Below are 18,538 nucleotides of genomic sequence, written 5' to 3'. Positions count from 1 at the left end.
GACTGGTGAGGAGGTCCCGGGGGAGGCAGAGAAGCCGAGAGGTCCCCTCGCCCAGAGCAGGGGGCCCCAGGCACCCCTTACCTCTTCAAACTTGTAGGCAATCATGGCAAAGGCCTTGAAGATGGCGTCCGTGGGGCCCGTGATGGTCACAATTCTCTCTGGGCAGTTTCCCTCTGAGATGTTGATTCTTGCCCCGCTCTGGGAGGAAGGTGAGCAAACCTCAGAAATTGGATTCAACCTACTGGGCTGGCAGCGGGCTGGGTCCTTGGGCCTACTGACCACCAGAGATGCCCACAGATTGCGGAGCCCAAACCTCAGCACTGATGACCAGTCCTATCCTAATGAGCGGGCTGTGACCTGGCCGTGACCCAGGAGGGTGCCTGAACCACCAGTGTGCACACTGGGGGCTCCCCACGGTCACCCCTCACTCTCGTCCCTGGTGTATGGGGCTCCTGATGGGTCCAGGCCTTGTGGGGCTGGATGCAGAGCTGCTAGGAGGCCCGGCCTCCACCCTCCCGCCCGCCCATGAATGGTGCTGGGCTCAGGGGGCCCACTCACCTCCTCACGCATCTTCTTCACGGTCTCTCCTTTCTGGAACAGAGGTTCAAACAAGGGAGGGGGTCACTTAGGCTTCTGCCACAGGCCCAGGAGGCCAGACACCCCAGCACTCAAAGCTGGACTCGGTGCCTGACACAGGTGACCCCCCAGCCCTCCCTTCCCCCTTGTCCAGGGCCCAGGCTGCAGGCTGGGTGGGCCTGGCCCTGCGGACCTGATGTACCTCCACGCCTGACCTGGGGACCTGCTCCACCCGGCAGGTCTGCACCCTCCTCCATCTTCACCACAGGCAAAGTGGGGACTAGGCCCATGGGCAACCCCTCAAAAAAGAGCGGCTTGTGAAAAAGAGCCTGACTCTGAGCTCTGGGGGTGCCTCCACCGTTCAGGGACCATGTGCGACCAGGGAGCCTTAAATGGAGACAGGACTCGGGGAGGGGGTCCTGGCCTACCTGCCCACAAGCATGGGCTTCCACACCAGTGCTTGCTCTCCCTGGGGGCATTTCTGTGTGAACGGACTCACTACACAGGCTGAAGGCGGGATACTGCTCCCAGGAATGACGTGAGGACTTGTATGGGTCAAACTTGGGGAGAAGGACTGGCGGCCAGAGCCCTGGGGGATGGGGTGGCCTCAGGGGAGGGCTCCCGGTGCCCGCAGGGCCAGAGAACAGGAGGTTCTGGGACAGCCTCAGGGGTGCAGCCTGAAGGCAGTGGGCAGGATTCCCGAGGGACCCTCTCTGCACGTGTGGCACACAGGTGCACACCCACCCTTAGCACGGGCACTCTGGGCCTCACTTCCCCCTAAGACCCCAAGAGAGGCAGAGTTCACTCAATAATTACCTTTCCGATAATGCTGCCAACTTCCTGTAGGAAAGGAAGCACAGAGAGGTGATGTCAGAGAGCAGAGGGAGCAGGCCGCCTGTGGCAGGCGTGGGAGACGGCCCATCGGCCGGGACTCGAGCGGCAGGGGAGGCCAGCGGCCAGGAGGGGGCAGGCGGTGGGCTGCCCTGCCTCTGACAGACAGACAAAGAGAATGGCGGCTGCCTTCTCGACAGACATTGGCAGGTGTTACTTGTGCACTTAGGCCTCAAGGGAGCCTGCAAGAAACAGGTGAAGGTAAAATCTCCCTCCATGACCTTGCGATGTAAAAATTTAGTGATATTACTATTTGACCTTTTTTAAAAAGGTAGAACATTTGCAAAGGCCTTCCCAGGTGGCTCAGTGGTAAAAAAATAAAATAAAAACCCGCCTGCCAATGCAGGAGATGCAAGAGATGAGGGTTCAAACCCTGGATTGGGAAGATCCCCTGGAGAAGGAAATGGCTAGCCACTCCATTGGCCTGGAGAATTCTTGCTTGGAGAATCCCATGGACAGAGCAGCCTGGTGGACTATCGTCTATGGGTCGCAAAGAGTCAAATGCAATTGAGCGACTGAACATGCGCACGCGCGCGCAGACACACACACAGAGAACATTGAAAGATGTCTGAACACGCTGTCCTAATTTTAAAGCCTGGGGCCCATGATGGTTTAGATATGCTCATGGCCAGGATTGCCCATCATGGCACCTCCTTACCCAGGACAAACCCTCAGGCCCCGCTGGGCAGCCCCACCCAAGGTTAGCTTCAGGGAGCAGCTTCCACAATTAAACTCATCTTCCTTGTTCCAGCGAAGCCCTCAGCAATGACAGTGTCCTGGGGCAGACTCTGGGAGGGTCTGTGCTATGCGGCCACGGTGGGGGCTGTGTGCAGCGGGGGCGGCCAGGCGCTGGGTTGGGGCTCCCTTGGTGGTCGGGGTACCTCACCTCCCAGGGCAAGGTTGGGTGCTCGCTGTGCCAGCTGCTGCTGGAAGTGGGATGTGTAACTGACCTCAGACTGCCCTCTGCGGTACACACCCAGCCTCCGACAACCTTAACCAAATGTCAGCCCACCCCGGGAGTGGGCAGGTGGTCACCCTTCCTTCATCACAGAAAGGGGGGTGCCAGGTGTGAGCTCCAGCTTCCAGAGAGCTAGGGAGAGCAGGGCCTCGGGCATGAGGCCAGCCTCTGTGGCCCCAGGTTCCTCCTGCTGCCCACATGGACGGACCACAGAGCCAGGATGCATCTGTGTGGCTGGACTGGAGTTGGGGGTGTGAGCTCAGGGGCACGGCACAGAGATAAACATGGAAAGCAGTAGTGTATAAATGTGCACAGACACACACGCATATACACAAACACACCTTCCCCAGCCCTGCCTGGGATCCACAGAAGCCTGAGAGCCATGAACACCCCCGTGCGCCCATACCTGGGCTTCTAAGGCCACCCCAACAGCCTCACTCAGGGGAGTCGGGGTCTCTGGGCCAGTTCCAGAAGCAGCAGGAAAGTGGGATGAGCGATAGCGGTGTTCTACGCCAGAGGGGGTGCTGTCAGAACGGTGCGACCCCCACGGCCAAGTCACGGGCAACAAGAGCATCAGCGCCAGTGATGGCAGGACAGGGACGGTGGGGTGACAGGGGCAAACAGGAGCCCCACGTCCAGGAGCTGCGAGTGAAGTGAGCGGGCACACTGGTGGCCACGCAGCCCCTCACCGGCCGCCAGCAAGGACCCCTGATGACCATGGAGGGGGCAGGGAGGTGCCCGCAGGCACCCCCACCAAGTGACACCCTGAAGTCTGAGCTCTGATGGGAAGGCTTCTGGGTCACTCCTGCCAACAGTGAGGAAACAGCAGAAAAGGCCAACATGAAGGAGTGAGGGACACTGTTTCTACAAAAGAGCTGCATGCGAACCCGAAGGCAAAAGGCACAGGGAGTGTGGGGAGCGCTGGGTGAAGGGAAGCCCTGGGGTGACAGGCTGCGGGCACAAGTAGGGGGGGTGTCAGTCAGCGTGCTGACCTGGAGGAGAGCGCCCTGGCATGAAGGACACCCACGAGGTGGCAGGGCTGGGGCAGCAGCGTGGCCCAGGCACGAGAGGCTCCGGGAGGAGCAGACGTGGGAGGGCGAGGCAAGTTCCCGATCACGTGGAATTGCAAGAAGCCTGGCTCGGAACTGAGCCCCTGCGTGGGCAGGCTCCACTTCCCTCAGGCCCGTACCTTTCCATGCATCAGCAGGCGGATGGTCAGCGTCACGTTCAGGCCGCCTTCCGAGACCTTGGACTCCATCTTTCTTCCAAAATGCAGCTGGGGGTGGTGGCTCAGGGTGCCGAGGGCGCCGTCAGGAAGGACAGATGGGGCCCAGATGGTGTCACCTGGTGAGGGAAGGCTCATGTCAGGGGTCAGATCTGCACCATGGGGCCAGGTCGAGGCTAGGCTACAGCCTCCCACACTGTTGGGGCGAAAGGCGGGGCTCTGAGCAGAAGGATCCGGGGCACCCAGCCACAGGAGGGAGGGAAGGGCGCCCCAGGATTCGCACTGTGGGCCCTGCAGGGGCTGCAAGCACATGGGGGACAGGTCCCAGGGAAAGGCCACCAGGGATTGACCTGGCCTGCCCATTAGCGCAGGGCCCTGGGTCTCAGTGTCATCTCGTGACGAGGGCCCGTGAGTGGCTGGAGGGGAAGGGGTGACCCCGTCAGCCTGGGGACCTCCATGTGCGGGGAGTGTCTGCTCTGCTGCCACCTTGGCTCTGCCCACTGCCCAATACACCAGGGCCAGAACCCTCCCTTCAGCCTTAAGAAACTTGGAGACCACAGATCCGTGTCCCTGTAGGTCTCGAGTTGCGACTCCTTAGCTATCCTCATTTCTAAAATGGATTCGTCTCCACTAACCAAACTGTGAAATTGCTGAGTGTGCCCACTTTACCAAGTTTTCAGAAAATGCTTTACATCCGGTATCACGGTCCGCTCACTGTATACTTCCCGCAGAGCCCTGGGTCAGCACCTCACCCTCCAGGCAACATTCAGGCTCCGGTATAAGACCACAGACAAGGGGCGGTCACAGGCACGGGAGCTGAAGGATGGGGACAGCGCACCATGTGTGCAGGGGACTCGGCTGAGGGAACTCGGCCTGACTGCGGAGGACAGAGCTGAACACCTCCCCCCAGTCAAGGTGGGCACAGAGCCCAGGTCTGGGGGACAGGCCACCTCCCGCAGGATGTAGAGCGGCCACAGGAGACCAGTGATGAGTACTGGAAGGAGGTCAGGGAGGCAAGGGCAGAATCAGGCAGTCAGTGTGGGGAGGGGACTCTTGGAACAAAGGGATGAGAGGCAGTGCGACCGGTGGGGACGGGTCAGGAGGGGCCGGGTGCTGGGGCCTTTCGGGAGCGCCAGCAGGTGTCTCTGTGCCCGTGTCTGTGGGGTGCACGGGTGGCGGCTGGCGCAGAGGGAAGGCTTCGGCCAAGCAGCAGATACAGGGTTCTGACAGCACAGCACAACTTGGTGGACAGAAGGTGGGGGAAGGCCAGGCGGGAGGACCATGCCAGATGACTGGCCTGGGGCCGGGCCCCAGGGGTTCCACAAAAAGCCCAGGAGAGGACCAGGAGGAGCCTCGCTCACCAGAGAGGTGGGCAGAGCTGCCAGGTGACAGAGGACAAGCCCCCCTCGCTGGGGGACATGCCGCCTGCCCGCCCACAGGAGCAGAGGTCCTGAGACAGCTGGTGCACGGTGATGTAACACGGCAGCGTGTAAACACATCGCCTTCACACACTCACGTGCTCTGTCTTAACTGACCAGTACGGAAGCCACCGACCACTCGGGGTTACTGACACTGAAATAAAAACCTCACTGGCCAGGTCTGAGCAACCAGCCTTGCATGCTGGCACTGTGTCTGAGGGCGGGGAGGGTGCTTCGTCTCTGCAGAGCTCTGGACGGGGCAGGCAGCAGGGCAGGGGTAAGAAGGACCCAGAAAGGAGGGGATGGTCTCGTTCAAAGGATCACAGTGGTGCCAAACAGACCTACTTCCCGCCGGGCGGACACCCCGCAGCAACCCCACTCAGTCTCCCCGAGCTCGGGGTGTGCACATAGGCACCCACGAGGGCAGAGGGCAGCCAGGCACCCACAAACCATCAGAGGGCAGTCAGGTAGGCACCCAGGCACCCACAAACCAGCAGAGGGCAGTCAGATAGGCACCCAGGCACACACAAACCAGCAAGGGCGGCCAGGCCAGCAACGCGCCTCCGCCTCCTGTATAATTAGAATCACCTCCTCTGGGGGCGGACAGCAGGGCCCTGGGGCCATCTGTTATGTAAATGTTCCAACCACGGAGGAGAAAGTGGGTCAGCGAGTGCCAGGGGTGCTCCAGGCTGCGGGCTGTCAACCGCCATCCATCACACGCGCCAGTGAGTGCCAGCCTGCCTCACGTGCCAGGAGCGGGCATCCCAGGCCTCGCCTCCGTGGACTGCTGCAGACAGGAGCAGCCCCAGGAGCCGATAAGGCCACTGGGGGCACCCTCGACCTTGAAGAGCTAGCCCTGCGCCACAGGGAAGGCAGGACTCTCTATCCTCGGACTGCTCCACCAGGCTCGGGATGCCTCCCACCTGAGACCGCCCCACGTGCCAGCCTCGCTCCCACCCCTGTGGCTGCCAGGGGTGCTTGGCAAGAAGCAGCAGCCGCACCCCTAGGGGTCCAGCCGGACGCCTGGGTCATCAGAGAGCCCTCCCCGCGCTGGGTGTTCAGAAACTGGTAGATCCTGGCAAGGACCCCTCCTTCCATCCTCCCCACACTGGGGATTTAATGCATTTTATTCCATTTGATGAGAGGAAGAGGAGAAGCAGACATGGCCCCCATGAGGCCTGGCAGGGCCTCTTCTCGCCCCCCGGGAGCCTGTCCAGCAGTGGTCTAAATGCTGCTTTGTGCTGACACCACTCACAACGCTTGAGTCCAGGTCTCACCCTGCACCCCCACAGGGCACCTGATTTCTGACGGATACCCTCATCCTGGCTCTTGTCTTCAAGTTCTGCTTGGGCTTGAGATTGGGCGCACGGGGGCAGGGTTCCATTTACTCCTCTTTTCTAGTGTCCTTGCGTGTACATGGATGGTCGCCCGCCAGGCTCCTTCGTCCGTGGGATTTTCCAGGCAAGAATACTGGAGTGGATTGCCATTTCCTACTCCAGGGGATCTTCCTGGCCCAGGGATCGAACCCATCTCTCCTGCAACTCCTGCACTGGCAGGCGGACTCTTCACCACTGAGCCACCTGGGAAGCCCTTTCTAGTAGCCTTTAGAAAGAAGGAAATGGCATGGACTTAAAGTCTTACTTTTTGCCTAAATGTTTAGTTCTATAAACGGCTCTCTGCGTGTGGCTTTAGCTGCCTGCCCCAAATGTTTATATTTGTGCTCTTTGTCCACTCATGGGAACATACTTTCAAATTTCTCTTATGATTTCTTTTTTTGATTCATGAGATATTTTGAAATGTGTTACTGAATTTTCAAATATTTGGAGATGTTCTAGATGGTGTCCTATTGATTTCGAATTTAATTCTGTTATGGTTGGACAGCATACCTTGTAATACTTGAGATATTCTAAGTTTATGGGGGACTTGCTTATGGACCAGAATGTGGTCTGTCTCTGGTCTGTGTCTAGTTGGGCCATTCCACATAAAGCCAGAATGACTGCAACACTCTTCTGTCCATCGCTGAACAGCGGTCTTAACCTGGGTGGAGTGTTCCACAGACTCGATCAGAGCAAGGATGGCTGCGATGCTCTTCTGTCCATTGCTGAGCAGGAATCTTGACCTGCAGGGGGTGTTCCACAGACTCGATTAGAGCATGGATGGCTGTGATGTCCATCGCTGAGCAGGGAGCTTGGCATCTCTGACTGTCAGCGTGGATTCGTCTGTTTCTCCTGCAGTTCTAGCTTTTTTTTGTTTTATGTATTTTAGGCTCCACCATTAGCATCGTAACCTTTAGTACGGTTATGTTCTGTGAATGAAGTGACCCCCGGATCATGATGAGAGATCCTCCTTTATCTCTGGTAATATTCTTGACTCCAAAATTTACTTTGTTATTAACATAGACACCTGACCTTACTAATCACTAGTGTTAGCATGGAGTCTCTTCTTCCATCTCTTATTTTTCATTTGTCTTTATATTCAAAGTGAGCTTCTTGTGGGCAGCGTATGGTTGGTCCTTATTTTTATCCTTTTTGATGATGTGCCTTTTGACCAGGGGTGTTGAGACCGTCTGTGTGACTGTTGCTGTGGGGGCTTCAGTCTGTCACCCCCCCGTCTGTCCTTTGTTCCCTGGGCCCACTTTTCCTCTGCCCTGTTTTGGACGAATGGCACATCCGTCATGATTCCACCTCTTTGTTCTCTTACCAGTCACCACTCTGGGTCTTTTCATCCAGGGGGCGGCTTCAGGGCCTGTGCACAGACGCTGGACCTGACTCAGTCCCTGGGCTGCAGCCTCGCCGCCAGACGGGCGCAGGATAGCCCCACAGCACGGTGCCTGCCTCTTTCGGCCTCTGCGCTGTTACTGCCACATGTCTGTTATAGATCCCACAGCACTTTGTTTTTAAGTGCAAGCAGTCAACTCCCTTTGAAAGGGATTTGGATAATAATAAAAGTGTCTCTCATGCTCACCCGCGTGGCCATGCCATCATTTTCCTTCTGCCGTAAGAATCCCCCCGTGTATCTGGTCGGGCAGGTCTGCCGGGGATGTGTTCTCAGCTCTGGAGCATCTGGACAGCATTACGCCGCCATCTCCGGAAGCCTGTCTCATCTGGCGCGTATCCCAGGTGGACAGGGCTCCCTGCACCCGACCTGCACACTGTCCGAGGGGAGGGTCTGTCGCAGTCTCCCTTTGTCCTTTGACAGGAAAGCCCTCCTCTCGAGCACATTTAAAGGCGCTTCTCTTCGTCACTGGTTTTGATTATGATGTGCTTTGTGTTTTGGGTTCTTGGGGCCTCACTGAACTTCTTGGATCTGGGGTCTTAGAATTTCCATCAAATTGGAAAAACTGCAGCTGTGTTTTGCAAGCACATTCTTTGCCCTGCGCTGTGCAGGCCCCTGGCAGGCATGCTGGGCTGTGCTCTCCCTTGGTCCCTAGGCTCACTCCGAGGCTCTGCTCCTGCCTCGGACTCACTTGTCTGCCGCCCTGCACGCCCCCAGAACATCCAGAGCATGTGTCATCTCAGCGCTGCTGTGTCACCTCCAGAAATGCAGCCTGGCTGCTCTTCCCTGCCCCCCACGTCTCCACCGGACACACTCGATTTCCCGAACACAGGCTGCAGTCACAGGGACGATGTCAGTGCCTGTGCCTGGGTTGTATAACCGTCGTCCTTCCTGGGTTTAGGGCTGAGCAGGGAAGGTCACCCTGACATCATATGACGGTGACAAGAGCTCTGGCCGTGTGGTCATGGGGTGAGTACCCAGGGGCGCCCGGTCACTTCCAGGGGCAGCACAGCCCACACCCCACCAGCCAGGGTGAAGGAGACCCCAGTGCTGCCTTGGACGAGCACTGTCTCCATGACCCTGTCTCCAAACCATGTGGCTCCTCCCAACCCAGGACGTGGACCCTCAGCGTGGCTGGGGCACCTCCTCGGCTCAGTCCCAACTGTAAGGAAATTGTCCAAATTGACCCCCACCCCGTGCTCAGAAGACACAAATCCACTTTGACCACTTTGCTTTGCTCCTCTGCTCGGGGACATGTGTCACCTTACCCCCTGATGCAAAGCCTGAGGCCAGAGTTAAGGAAAGGGTGACCCCAGGGACAAGGCTGGCTGGTGATGGGAATCCACTGCATGCCCCCACCCCACAACCAGATCTCACGTTTGCTCCGGCCTCTCCTGTGCAGAAAGCCTGTGGCGCCCAGCACAGCCCCCAGCATCCCCGTCGGGGTCGCCCAGCATGGGGCAGGGACACTCCACGTCTGTGGCGTCTGAGGGAGGGCTCGGGCTGCCCTGCTGTGGGCCCCGCACCCAGGTCGCTGAGGTGCTCCATCCGCCTGTGAGAGTTCCCCTGGCCTTTCTTGATGCCAGGCTGGGAGAACTGGGAAGAAGGACAGGGCAGGTTTCCTGGGACTGTGATCCCGTGCCCACAGGACATCTCACGCACTCATGTGCCCTTCCCTCGAGGACGCCGGGGCCACAGCTGGGTGTGTGGGCCGAGGAGCGTATCCAGCAGCCATTTCCAAGTCCTGCACTACCACTGCAGGGGGAGACAGACCGGGGAGCAGAGGGGGAGGGGTCCCCAGCGCTGACTGTCTCCCAGAGCAGAGTTTGGGGGCTGGGGGAGAGGCTGAGGGGACCCTGGGTGGGCAGATGCAGTCCCACTTTCGCCCACGGCTGGTCCAGGCTGCTGAGTCTGCCTGAGAGAAAGGCCGCCTGAGGCTGAGGAGCCCGCTGAGCCCGGCACACCCCCTCACTCAGGACTGGGCGGGTCAGGGCGGAGGGCAGAGTCCCATCAGTTTCCAAGCAGACCCCAGGCTTTTGTGTGACTGGACTCCTCTCCCGTCACAGGACACACACAGGGAGCGGGGGCTGTCTGTGCTGCTACCCCTGGGGGGCGGGGGCTGGCAGCTGACCAGTACGCTCCTCTCTCCCCTCCGCTGGCCCCGGCTGCCCCGCGGAGCTTTCCAGTCTGCATTCACCCACCCCAACTGCTCCATGTCCAAGGAGGAAGCAGGCCAGAGAGGTACATTCAGGAAGCAAGCACGTAAGGCCCATTCTACACTGGAACTTGGTCATCGTCACAGTACTGTTCTGTTCACGCATGTGAAATGCATTCACTTACATTTCACTTAAAACTCTGGTGGATTTCAGAAGTCAGCGTCAGGGGGTGGTTGGCTCTGGGTGAACGCCTGAAGCTGCATTTAGGAGGCCAGCAGGAGGGTGAAGTTACACGTGATGCCACACAGCTGGTCACCGCAGAGGATGATCCTGTCACTGAGCAGCCACCCCCAATGGGAAGGAACCCGAGAAAGCCTGCTGATGGCCCCTCCAGGGACACCCGCCTGGCGGAGCCACACGGCCCACCCCACTGAGGCCTCTCCCTGCTGGGAGTGTGTCATACCTCTGGGTATGACAGAGGACATGCATCAAAGGCCAGTCCCCGGACCAGTGCCAGCTGCTCTCGCCCCTGCTCTTTCCTCCACGAATGCATACATGCAAGATGCAGATTGAAATTTGCCTTGTAGGAACTGGTAATTAATAACTTTGTTAATTCAACACATATTCCCTGGCCATGACTAAGCTCCAGGCATTGTGCTGACCTAAAAAGAGGAGTAAACAGGAGGAAGGGCCTGTCAGGAAACCCTTATCGTGACACAGGAGCCAGAGGAACTGGAGGAGGGCTGGGCCCAGAGAGCAGGGAAATCCCCTCCCCCAGTGTGGGGCCCCCTGAGAGGCAGTCCCCAGTCAGCATGAGACCCCAGGCAGCAACTGGGGGCTGGGCGCACTCCTGGGGAAGCGCTGAGAAGGACTGTTGATTGGAATCCCAGAATGCCCCGGAGGCAGCAGCTACACAGGCCGTCCCATCCCAGGAAAGGGGTGGAGCTATGAGGTTCACGGCTGGGAAAGGAGATCCCCCCACCGGCATTCCAGGGCTCCCTGCTGGCCCAGGGCTCGCCTGGCCTCCTATAGTGACAGCACCTAGGCTAACAGAGCATCTGTGGTGACAGAACAAGGAGGCATCGGCAGTGAGCAGGGTGCGTGTGCCGCCCCTTGGGGCCTGACTCAAGAAACCCAGGTGGCTCCAGAGGCTGCAGTTATGGCTCTCCAGACTCCTCTTGAGCAAAGCCGTGTTCAGGAGCCACTGGTCCTAATTCCTACCCAACTCTCCCTTCCTTCCATCTGCCAGGAATTTTGGGAGGCTGCCAGCAATAGGAACCAACTAGCCACAGAACCCAGGGCCTGCTCTTCTTCTTTGTGAAAGAGATCACCAGGGGCGGTGAGCTGGGAGTCGGGTGGTAGGTGGTGGGTGAGGAAGAGGGGGCAATGCCTCCTTCCATGAGCAGAACCTATTAGTTATACATATATAATGCAATACCGAGGCAATCACTGAAGAGCTGCCAAAGGGACACTCAAGAACACGATCAATAGATCAAAATGGAATCATTAAAAATGTTGGGTTACCCACAGAAAGGCAGGAGATAAGGAAACGGAGAAACAAACAGGGAGAACAAAGAGAAAACAAAAAATAAAATAGCTAACTTAAGTTCTAACCTCTCAATAATTATATTAAATGTGAAAGTGAAAGTGAAGTCACTCAGTCATGTCCGACTAGTCTAAATTTACCCATAAAGAAAACAGAATGGCAGAGAGGACTAAGAAAAATGAGTCAGTCATATGCTGTCAATAAAAAATTCATTCACTTCAGTTACAAAGATGCAAGCAGACTGAAAATAAACTCATGGGAAAAGATGTGTCATACAACCACTAATCAAAGGAAAGCAGGAGTGGCTATATTAGTATCAGATAAAACTGGCTTCAGAGCAATGAAAATTATCAAAGATGGAGAGAGGCACTATACAATGATGAGTCCGTCCATGAAGAAGCATAGCAAGCAATCCTAATAGCTTATGAGTCAAACACTAGGACAGTAAAATACGTGAAGCACAAACAGATAGAACTGAGAAGGAAAATGCAGAAATTCACAGTTACAGCTGAAAATTTCAGCACCATCTCAACAACTAAGAGAACCGCTAGGTGGAAATCAGTAGGGACACAGAACTTAAAACAGCATCAATCAACCGGACCTAGTCAAGCCTCACAGCACGTCTGGGAGCAGCAGGACACACAGAGCACACAGCAGTGCAGACCACACCCTGGCCATAAAACAAAGCTCAGCAAATTTAAGAGAATCGAAATCATATGGTACGTTCTCAGATCACAAAGGAATCCAACGAGAAATCAATCGCAGAAATAACGGAAAAATCTCCGAGCACACGAAAACTAACACAATGCCCACTGAAGTAATCCTTGGGTCAAAGAGGCAGTCTCAAGGATTAGAAACACGTGTCGACCTGAGTGTCTCGTGTGTGTGTGTGTGTGTGTGTGTGTGTGTGTGTGTGTGTGTTAGTCACTCAGTTGTGTCTGCCTCTTTGCAACCTTGTGGACTGTAGGCCACAGGCTCCTCTGTCCATGGAATTCTCCAGGCAATACTGGAGTGGATAGCCGTTCCCTTCTCCAGGGGATCTTCCTGACCTAGGGATTGAACCTGGGTCTCCTGCGTTATAGGCAGATTCTTTACTGTCTGAACTATCAGGGAAGCTGGTATCACGTATGCCTGAATAAAATACACATACCTGAAACAATACAATATACCAAAATTTGTAAAACACAAAGCAGTGCCTAGAGGGAAATTTATGGCACAAAATACATATCAGAAAAAAGAAAAAGTCTTAAATCAATAATCTAAGCCCTCATTTTAAGAATCTAGAATAAGAACAAAATAAATCCAAGTAAACAGAAGGAAGGAAATAATGCAGAAATAATTAAAATTGGAAACAGGAAAACTAAAGAAAATCAATAAAATAAAGAGCTGATTATTTTAAAAGGTTAATAAAATTGACAGACTTCTAGGATGACTGAGAAAAAAAGAAAACAAGACGAAACACCATTATAAGGAGTGAAACAGAAGCTATAGCCAAGAACCCCGCATACATCAAAGGGCTAAAAAAGCGCTAGGAACAAGGCCACGTGAACAAACTGACTCAGATTAACTGGCTCACTCTTTGAGAAAGGCAGACTGGCACAACTCGCCTAACAAGAAATACTCGGAATAGCCCTACCTAGCAGTTGAGGTAACTGGCTTCATAATCTTGAAAGTCTCCTTAAAGAAATCTCCAAATTCAAAGCATTTCACTGGAGATTTTACCAACGGTTTCAAGAGTTAATCCCAGTTCTACAAAATCTACTTCAGAAAACAGAAGAGAAGAGAAAGATTTCCCAATCCACTTGATGAAGCAAGCATGAGCCTGGCACAAAAATCAGTACAAAAGACGGCACTTAGGTGTTAATCTAGCAAAACATGTGTAGGATTTATATGCTAAGAACTACAAAATGCTAATGAAAGAAATTAAAGATCTAAGTACATGGAGAGACAGAATGTGTTTACAGATCACAAGACTCATCACAGTAAAGATATCAGTTCTCTCTGAGCTGACATACGAGTTTAACATAATTCCTATTAAAACTCCAGCAAGAATTTCATAGATACAGACAAGCCACCGTAAAATTTATATGGAAAGGCAAAGGAGGTAGAATAGTTAAAACAATTCTGACAAAGGAAAATAAAGTAGGAGGAGTCGGTTTCCTCAACAGCTGTCACGATCAAGGCTGTGGTATTGGCAGAGGGAATCAACGGAGCAGGGACAGAACACAGAATCCAGAAACAGGCCCACACGGATGTGCCTGGCTGATGTCTAACGAAGATGTGAATGCAGTTCAATGGAGGAAAGACAGCTCTTCAACATGCAGGGCTGGAGCAACCGAACACTGGAGGCAAAAACGGACTCTGACCTAGGAGTCATCCCTTGCATAAAAATCAACTCAAAATAGAAAATAGATTTAAATGAAAAATATAAAGCTATAAAACTTTTAGAAAAAAAGAAAAAACCCTTGGGGTCCAGGGTAAGGCAGAATTCTTAGACTTGACACTAACAGCATGATATACGAAAGGGAAGCCTGATAAACGAGATGTGTCAAAACTAAAGACCTTTGTTTGCCAAAGAATATGTTAGGAGGATAAAGAGACAAGCCACAGACAGGGAGAGAATATTTGCAAGCTGCATGTCTGACACAAAACTAGTTTAAAGCATATGCGGGGATCAGACTCAACCGTGGAAAACAAGCAGTCCAATTAGAAAATGGGCAAAAGACACGGACATTTCACCAAAGAGGATCATAGGTGGCAAACAAGCATGTGAAAAGATGTTTGTGTCATTAACCACCAGGGAGATGCAAATTACTGCCCAGGAGGAACCACCATGCACCCATCACCGTGGCTAAATAAACAGCAGTGGCCACACCAGCCCCGCCGGTGAGGATGTGGGGCCACCGGCAGGCCACGCAGGTGCTGCGGGGAGTGGCCTGGTCACCTGGAACAGGTGAACATGCATCCACCATTCGAGCTGGGATTTAGTACAAAGCAGGGAAGACCAGTGTCCTCACAAGAGGCTGAATGTGAGTTCATGGTATTAGTAATTCCCCAAAGCAGGACCCAGCACCTAATCCAGAGGTTGGTGCGACAGTCACAGGGCATCCCTGCAGCAGACCGAGACCGCACACAGAACCTGCTCCTCCAGGAGGCGGCACCAACTGCCCCATGCGCTCAGCAACCGGGGGCGGGGGGCTGGGAAAATTATGCTGTGTGAAAAATGCCAGTCCCCAAGGTCACACACTGTGTGATTTCACTGACTCAACGTGGTTGAAATGATAAAATTAGAGAAATGAGCAGATCATGGCCTGCCTTGGTCCCTGCTCCGCTATCCTTCCCTAGCCTCAGGGTCTCCCTTCCTGCGACAGGCTGACTTCAGTCAGCCCGGCCAGGGCTTTCCCCCAAGGGTGCTCCCTACAAGCCCTCACCTGCACCCCTGACTGCCAGCACCTGCCTCCCGTGCCTCGGCCCCCACAGCCCTGGCCTGCTGGCAGAGGACACGCTTCTCTCTGCCATTCAACATGGAACCCCCCGTTCCCAGCTCCACTCCAGGCTGCCATGAGCAGGAGCCCACACAGTGCTCACTCAAAGGCAGATAATGCAGATGGTGGATGCTGAGTCCAGCCCATTTCTAGGCCTCACAGGACGTTCTGGAACAGAACTTCGCGATTTCTGAACTCTGAACTGGTGCGTGTGGGCGTCCAGGATGGTGTTTCCTTCCCTCCTGTCTGCTTCCTCATTCATTCACTTGCTCGCCAGGGGTCTGTTGGGTAATGGGTGGGAGCTTCCTGGGGACACAGGTAGGGAGGGCAGGACAAGGCCCTGCCTCCAAGGCAGAGTCAGGACAGGACAGGGGACTCTGCCTACACAGCCAGAGGGGGACCTGTTCCTTCCTCCCTCCCAGGCTCCGGTTGGTTTGCAAGCCCCGGGTTCCCAGAAGAGGGCAGAGGAAGCACTCCTGAAGGAACCAACAGAAGGCTGCACAAAAGTTCAGGAAGCAGAGCCGCCCCAGGTCCCTGGCCCAAGGGGAGAACCGCCCCCCTCCACATTCTCCCTTCCTCTGAGTGGCTCCAATGAGGAAAGCCGAGTTTGTTCTCAGTTTCATGGGTTTCTGGTCTTGGCTTTTATCATTTCCTCCCTCCTGCTTGCCTCTTCTTTCCTTAGTGTCTTAAGGTAAAAGCTTGGATAACTGTCCGCAAACGTTTCCCATGTTAGCATTTCATGCTTAGGTTTCTCGAGGCGCTGACTCCCTTGATTCCTAAGAATTTAGAGATGTGCGTGTATTGTATACATTATCTCCCAAGTATTTCCTACATTCTTCTGCTACCTCCTCTTTGACCAGCACATCATTTACAGTGGTGTGCTTTGATTTTCAAGTATTTTGGAAATTTTTTACCTTTGGTTATTGATTTCTAGTTCAATTGCAGTCTAGTCAGAACATACATTTCTTGTGATTTCAACTGTTTTAAATTTGTTGGGCTTTTATTTTCATACATAGCACAGTCTACCTTGGGAACACCTTGTGTGCCCACGAGCCGTGTCCCTTGGTGGCCAGGTATACTGTCCTGCAAGGCCACTTGCCCTGTCAGTCTCTGAGAGGGGACCTGGATCTCCAACTACAACTGTGACTGTGCCCCCGCTTGTCCTCCCAGGTTTTGGTCTGTGTTTTGAGGCTCCGTCGAGCAGTGTACGTACATTTGGGCCGGACGTGTCTTCCTAGAGAACTCACCGTTTCATACTCATGCAACGTCCCTCTAACCCTGGTGCCACCTCGTCCGGAAGCCTGTTTCATCTCACATTCGTGCAGCCACCACAGGCTGGTCTTGATCAGTGTTCACATGACATATCTTTCAGCCAACCTGCCAGGAGCTTTATATATCCCATGTTGGTGTCTTGCTGGCTGCACATAGATTGCTTGTGCTTTTCTCTCCACTCTGACCATTTCTTACTTTTAATTGATCTGTTCCCAGAATTTACTTTTTATGTTTAGGTGTAATAACTGTCGACTCTCATGTCTGTGTATATGTATTACACGTGTGTGTAGCATACTTCTGAAATAATTTTAGATACATGAGTAGCTGCAAAAATAATACAGAGCTTCCATGGCCCATTCACCCAGCTTCTGTCTGATGTAACTGCAGTACTTTATCAAAACCAGTAATGGACATTGATCAGACATTAGTAACTAAACAGCATGGGCTCCTACACACCTTTGTTGGTGTGTGGCTCTCTGAAGTCTTGTCACACATACAGATTTCCCTAACTGCCCACATGAGCAGGGTCACGTGGACAGTCCGGCGGGCAGTTTGCAACCACTTACTCTCCTCAGTCCCAGCCCTGGGAAAGCCCAGTCTGCTCTACATTGCTACAACTTTACCATCTCAAGAACTTCATGGGAATCCAACCAGACAAAGGCACTCAGCATAATGATGCTGCTTCAGGTAACGCAGGCCCATCGGTCGTGGTGACTGGGCGGCACCCACTGCACACTGCACACGACTGTGTGTCCAGCTCCCCCAGGAAGGACATCCGGGTGGACTCCAGCTTAGGTGGATTACAAACAAAGCAGCACATACTTGTTGTTATATGAACACAAGGTTGCATTTTTCTGTGATAAACACCCAGGGCTGTGATTACTGAATGGTACATTAAGTGTACATTTAACTTTGGCCTGGAGAATTCCATGGACTGTATAGTCCATGGGGTCGCAAAGAGTCGGACACGACTGAGCGACTTTCACTTCACTTTTCACTTTTTAGGAAACGGGCAAACCATTTGCCCGAGTAGCTGGACTGTTTCCCACCCCAACCCCGCCTGCCCAGAGCGTGAGACAGATCTGGTTCTGGGCGATTGTGCCAGCACTTGGGGGTGTCAGCATGTCACTTCAGCCATCTGTAGAGACGGTGGTGATGTCTCCTTGTGGCTGACTCTGTTTTCTCCTAGAGACCCGCCCAGGAGCATGCCTCTCACCTCTTCATCCCGCTGGCAGAAGTGTGCGCTGGTCTGCTGTCCATCCTCCAACTGCACTGTCCTGTTTTCCTTCTCTGGAGGCTAAAAGAGCTGCTCCGACAGCCAAGGACACTGCCCTTCACCAGACGTGATTGACGACGATCGTCTCTGAGGCTTTGCTTTGCCTTTTCATATTTTAACAGGATCTTCCAGGCAGCAAATACTTCTAACTGTGATGAAGCACAAGTTCTCAATTTTATCTTTTATGACTTTTAACACTTTTATATTTTATGAATGAGTGCTTTTCTCTTATATTTTCTCCTAAATAGGTTATAGTTTTAGATTTTACATTTAACAATTTGATCCATTTTGAGTTAATTTTATGTAAGATGTGAAGTTTGCCAAGGTTTTTTTTTCTTTGTTTTATGCATCATCCATTTGCTTCTACCACTTTTTGAAAAGACCGTCCTTTCTGTAATAAACTGTTTTATTATCTTTGTCAAAATCAGTTGTCCACATGTGTGTGGTATATTCCAGGCCATATCCTGTTTATGTAAATGCTGACCTACCCAGCAGCACCACCATGTCTGGATAACTGTAGCATTATGGCGACTTAAAATTACTCCAATTTCAATCTTTTTCAAAACTTTCTTGGTTCCACGAGTTCCTCTGTGTTTTCACATACATTTAAAAATCGTCTTTCGTGCATTTACACACGTTCCCGCTGGGTATCTGACGGGAGAGGCGCTACACCCTCAGACCCCCTGGGAGGCCCGAGCGCCACAACGTTGAGAATCCCTGCTGTGAACACGGAGGGCTCTGCCTCAGGTCTTTGATTCCTCTCGTCAGTATTTTCTAGTTTTCGGCATATAAATCCTGTGTGTATTTTTTAAGACATATAGCAAGTATCTGACTTTTTGGAGTTCTTGTAAATGGTGCATCTTGAACTCTGGTTTCTGATTGTTCACTGGTGGTGTATAGAATAGAACTGACTTCTGTATATAGGTCCTGCATTGTTAACAAGTGAACTTGCTCATTACC

General features: G+C 53.5%; 1 protein-coding gene across 14 annotated transcripts in view; it reads right to left on the bottom strand.

Moving 5' to 3' along the window:
- Positions 1-18,538, bottom strand: part of PCBP3 (poly(rC) binding protein 3) — a 229,948-nt gene that overhangs the window by 23,793 nt on the left and 187,617 nt on the right. For all 14 annotated transcript variants that reach the window (XM_027548070.1, XM_027548079.1, XM_027548021.1 and 11 more), the window contains 4 exons: positions 3,615-3,769; positions 1,393-1,416; positions 559-591; positions 82-198 (listed from right to left, as the gene is read on the bottom strand). In XM_027548070.1, the coding sequence (XP_027403871.1) occupies positions 82-198; positions 559-591; positions 1,393-1,416; positions 3,615-3,769 (329 nt within the window). The remainder of the gene's footprint in view (positions 1-81; positions 199-558; positions 592-1,392; positions 1,417-3,614; positions 3,770-18,538) is intronic.

Source organism: Bos indicus x Bos taurus, chromosome 1, assembly GCF_003369695.1.
Source record: "Bos indicus x Bos taurus breed Angus x Brahman F1 hybrid chromosome 1, Bos_hybrid_MaternalHap_v2.0, whole genome shotgun sequence".
Classification (NCBI taxonomy): Eukaryota; Metazoa; Chordata; class Mammalia; order Artiodactyla; family Bovidae; genus Bos; species Bos indicus x Bos taurus.
This window is presented reverse-complemented; position numbering and strand designations above follow the sequence as displayed.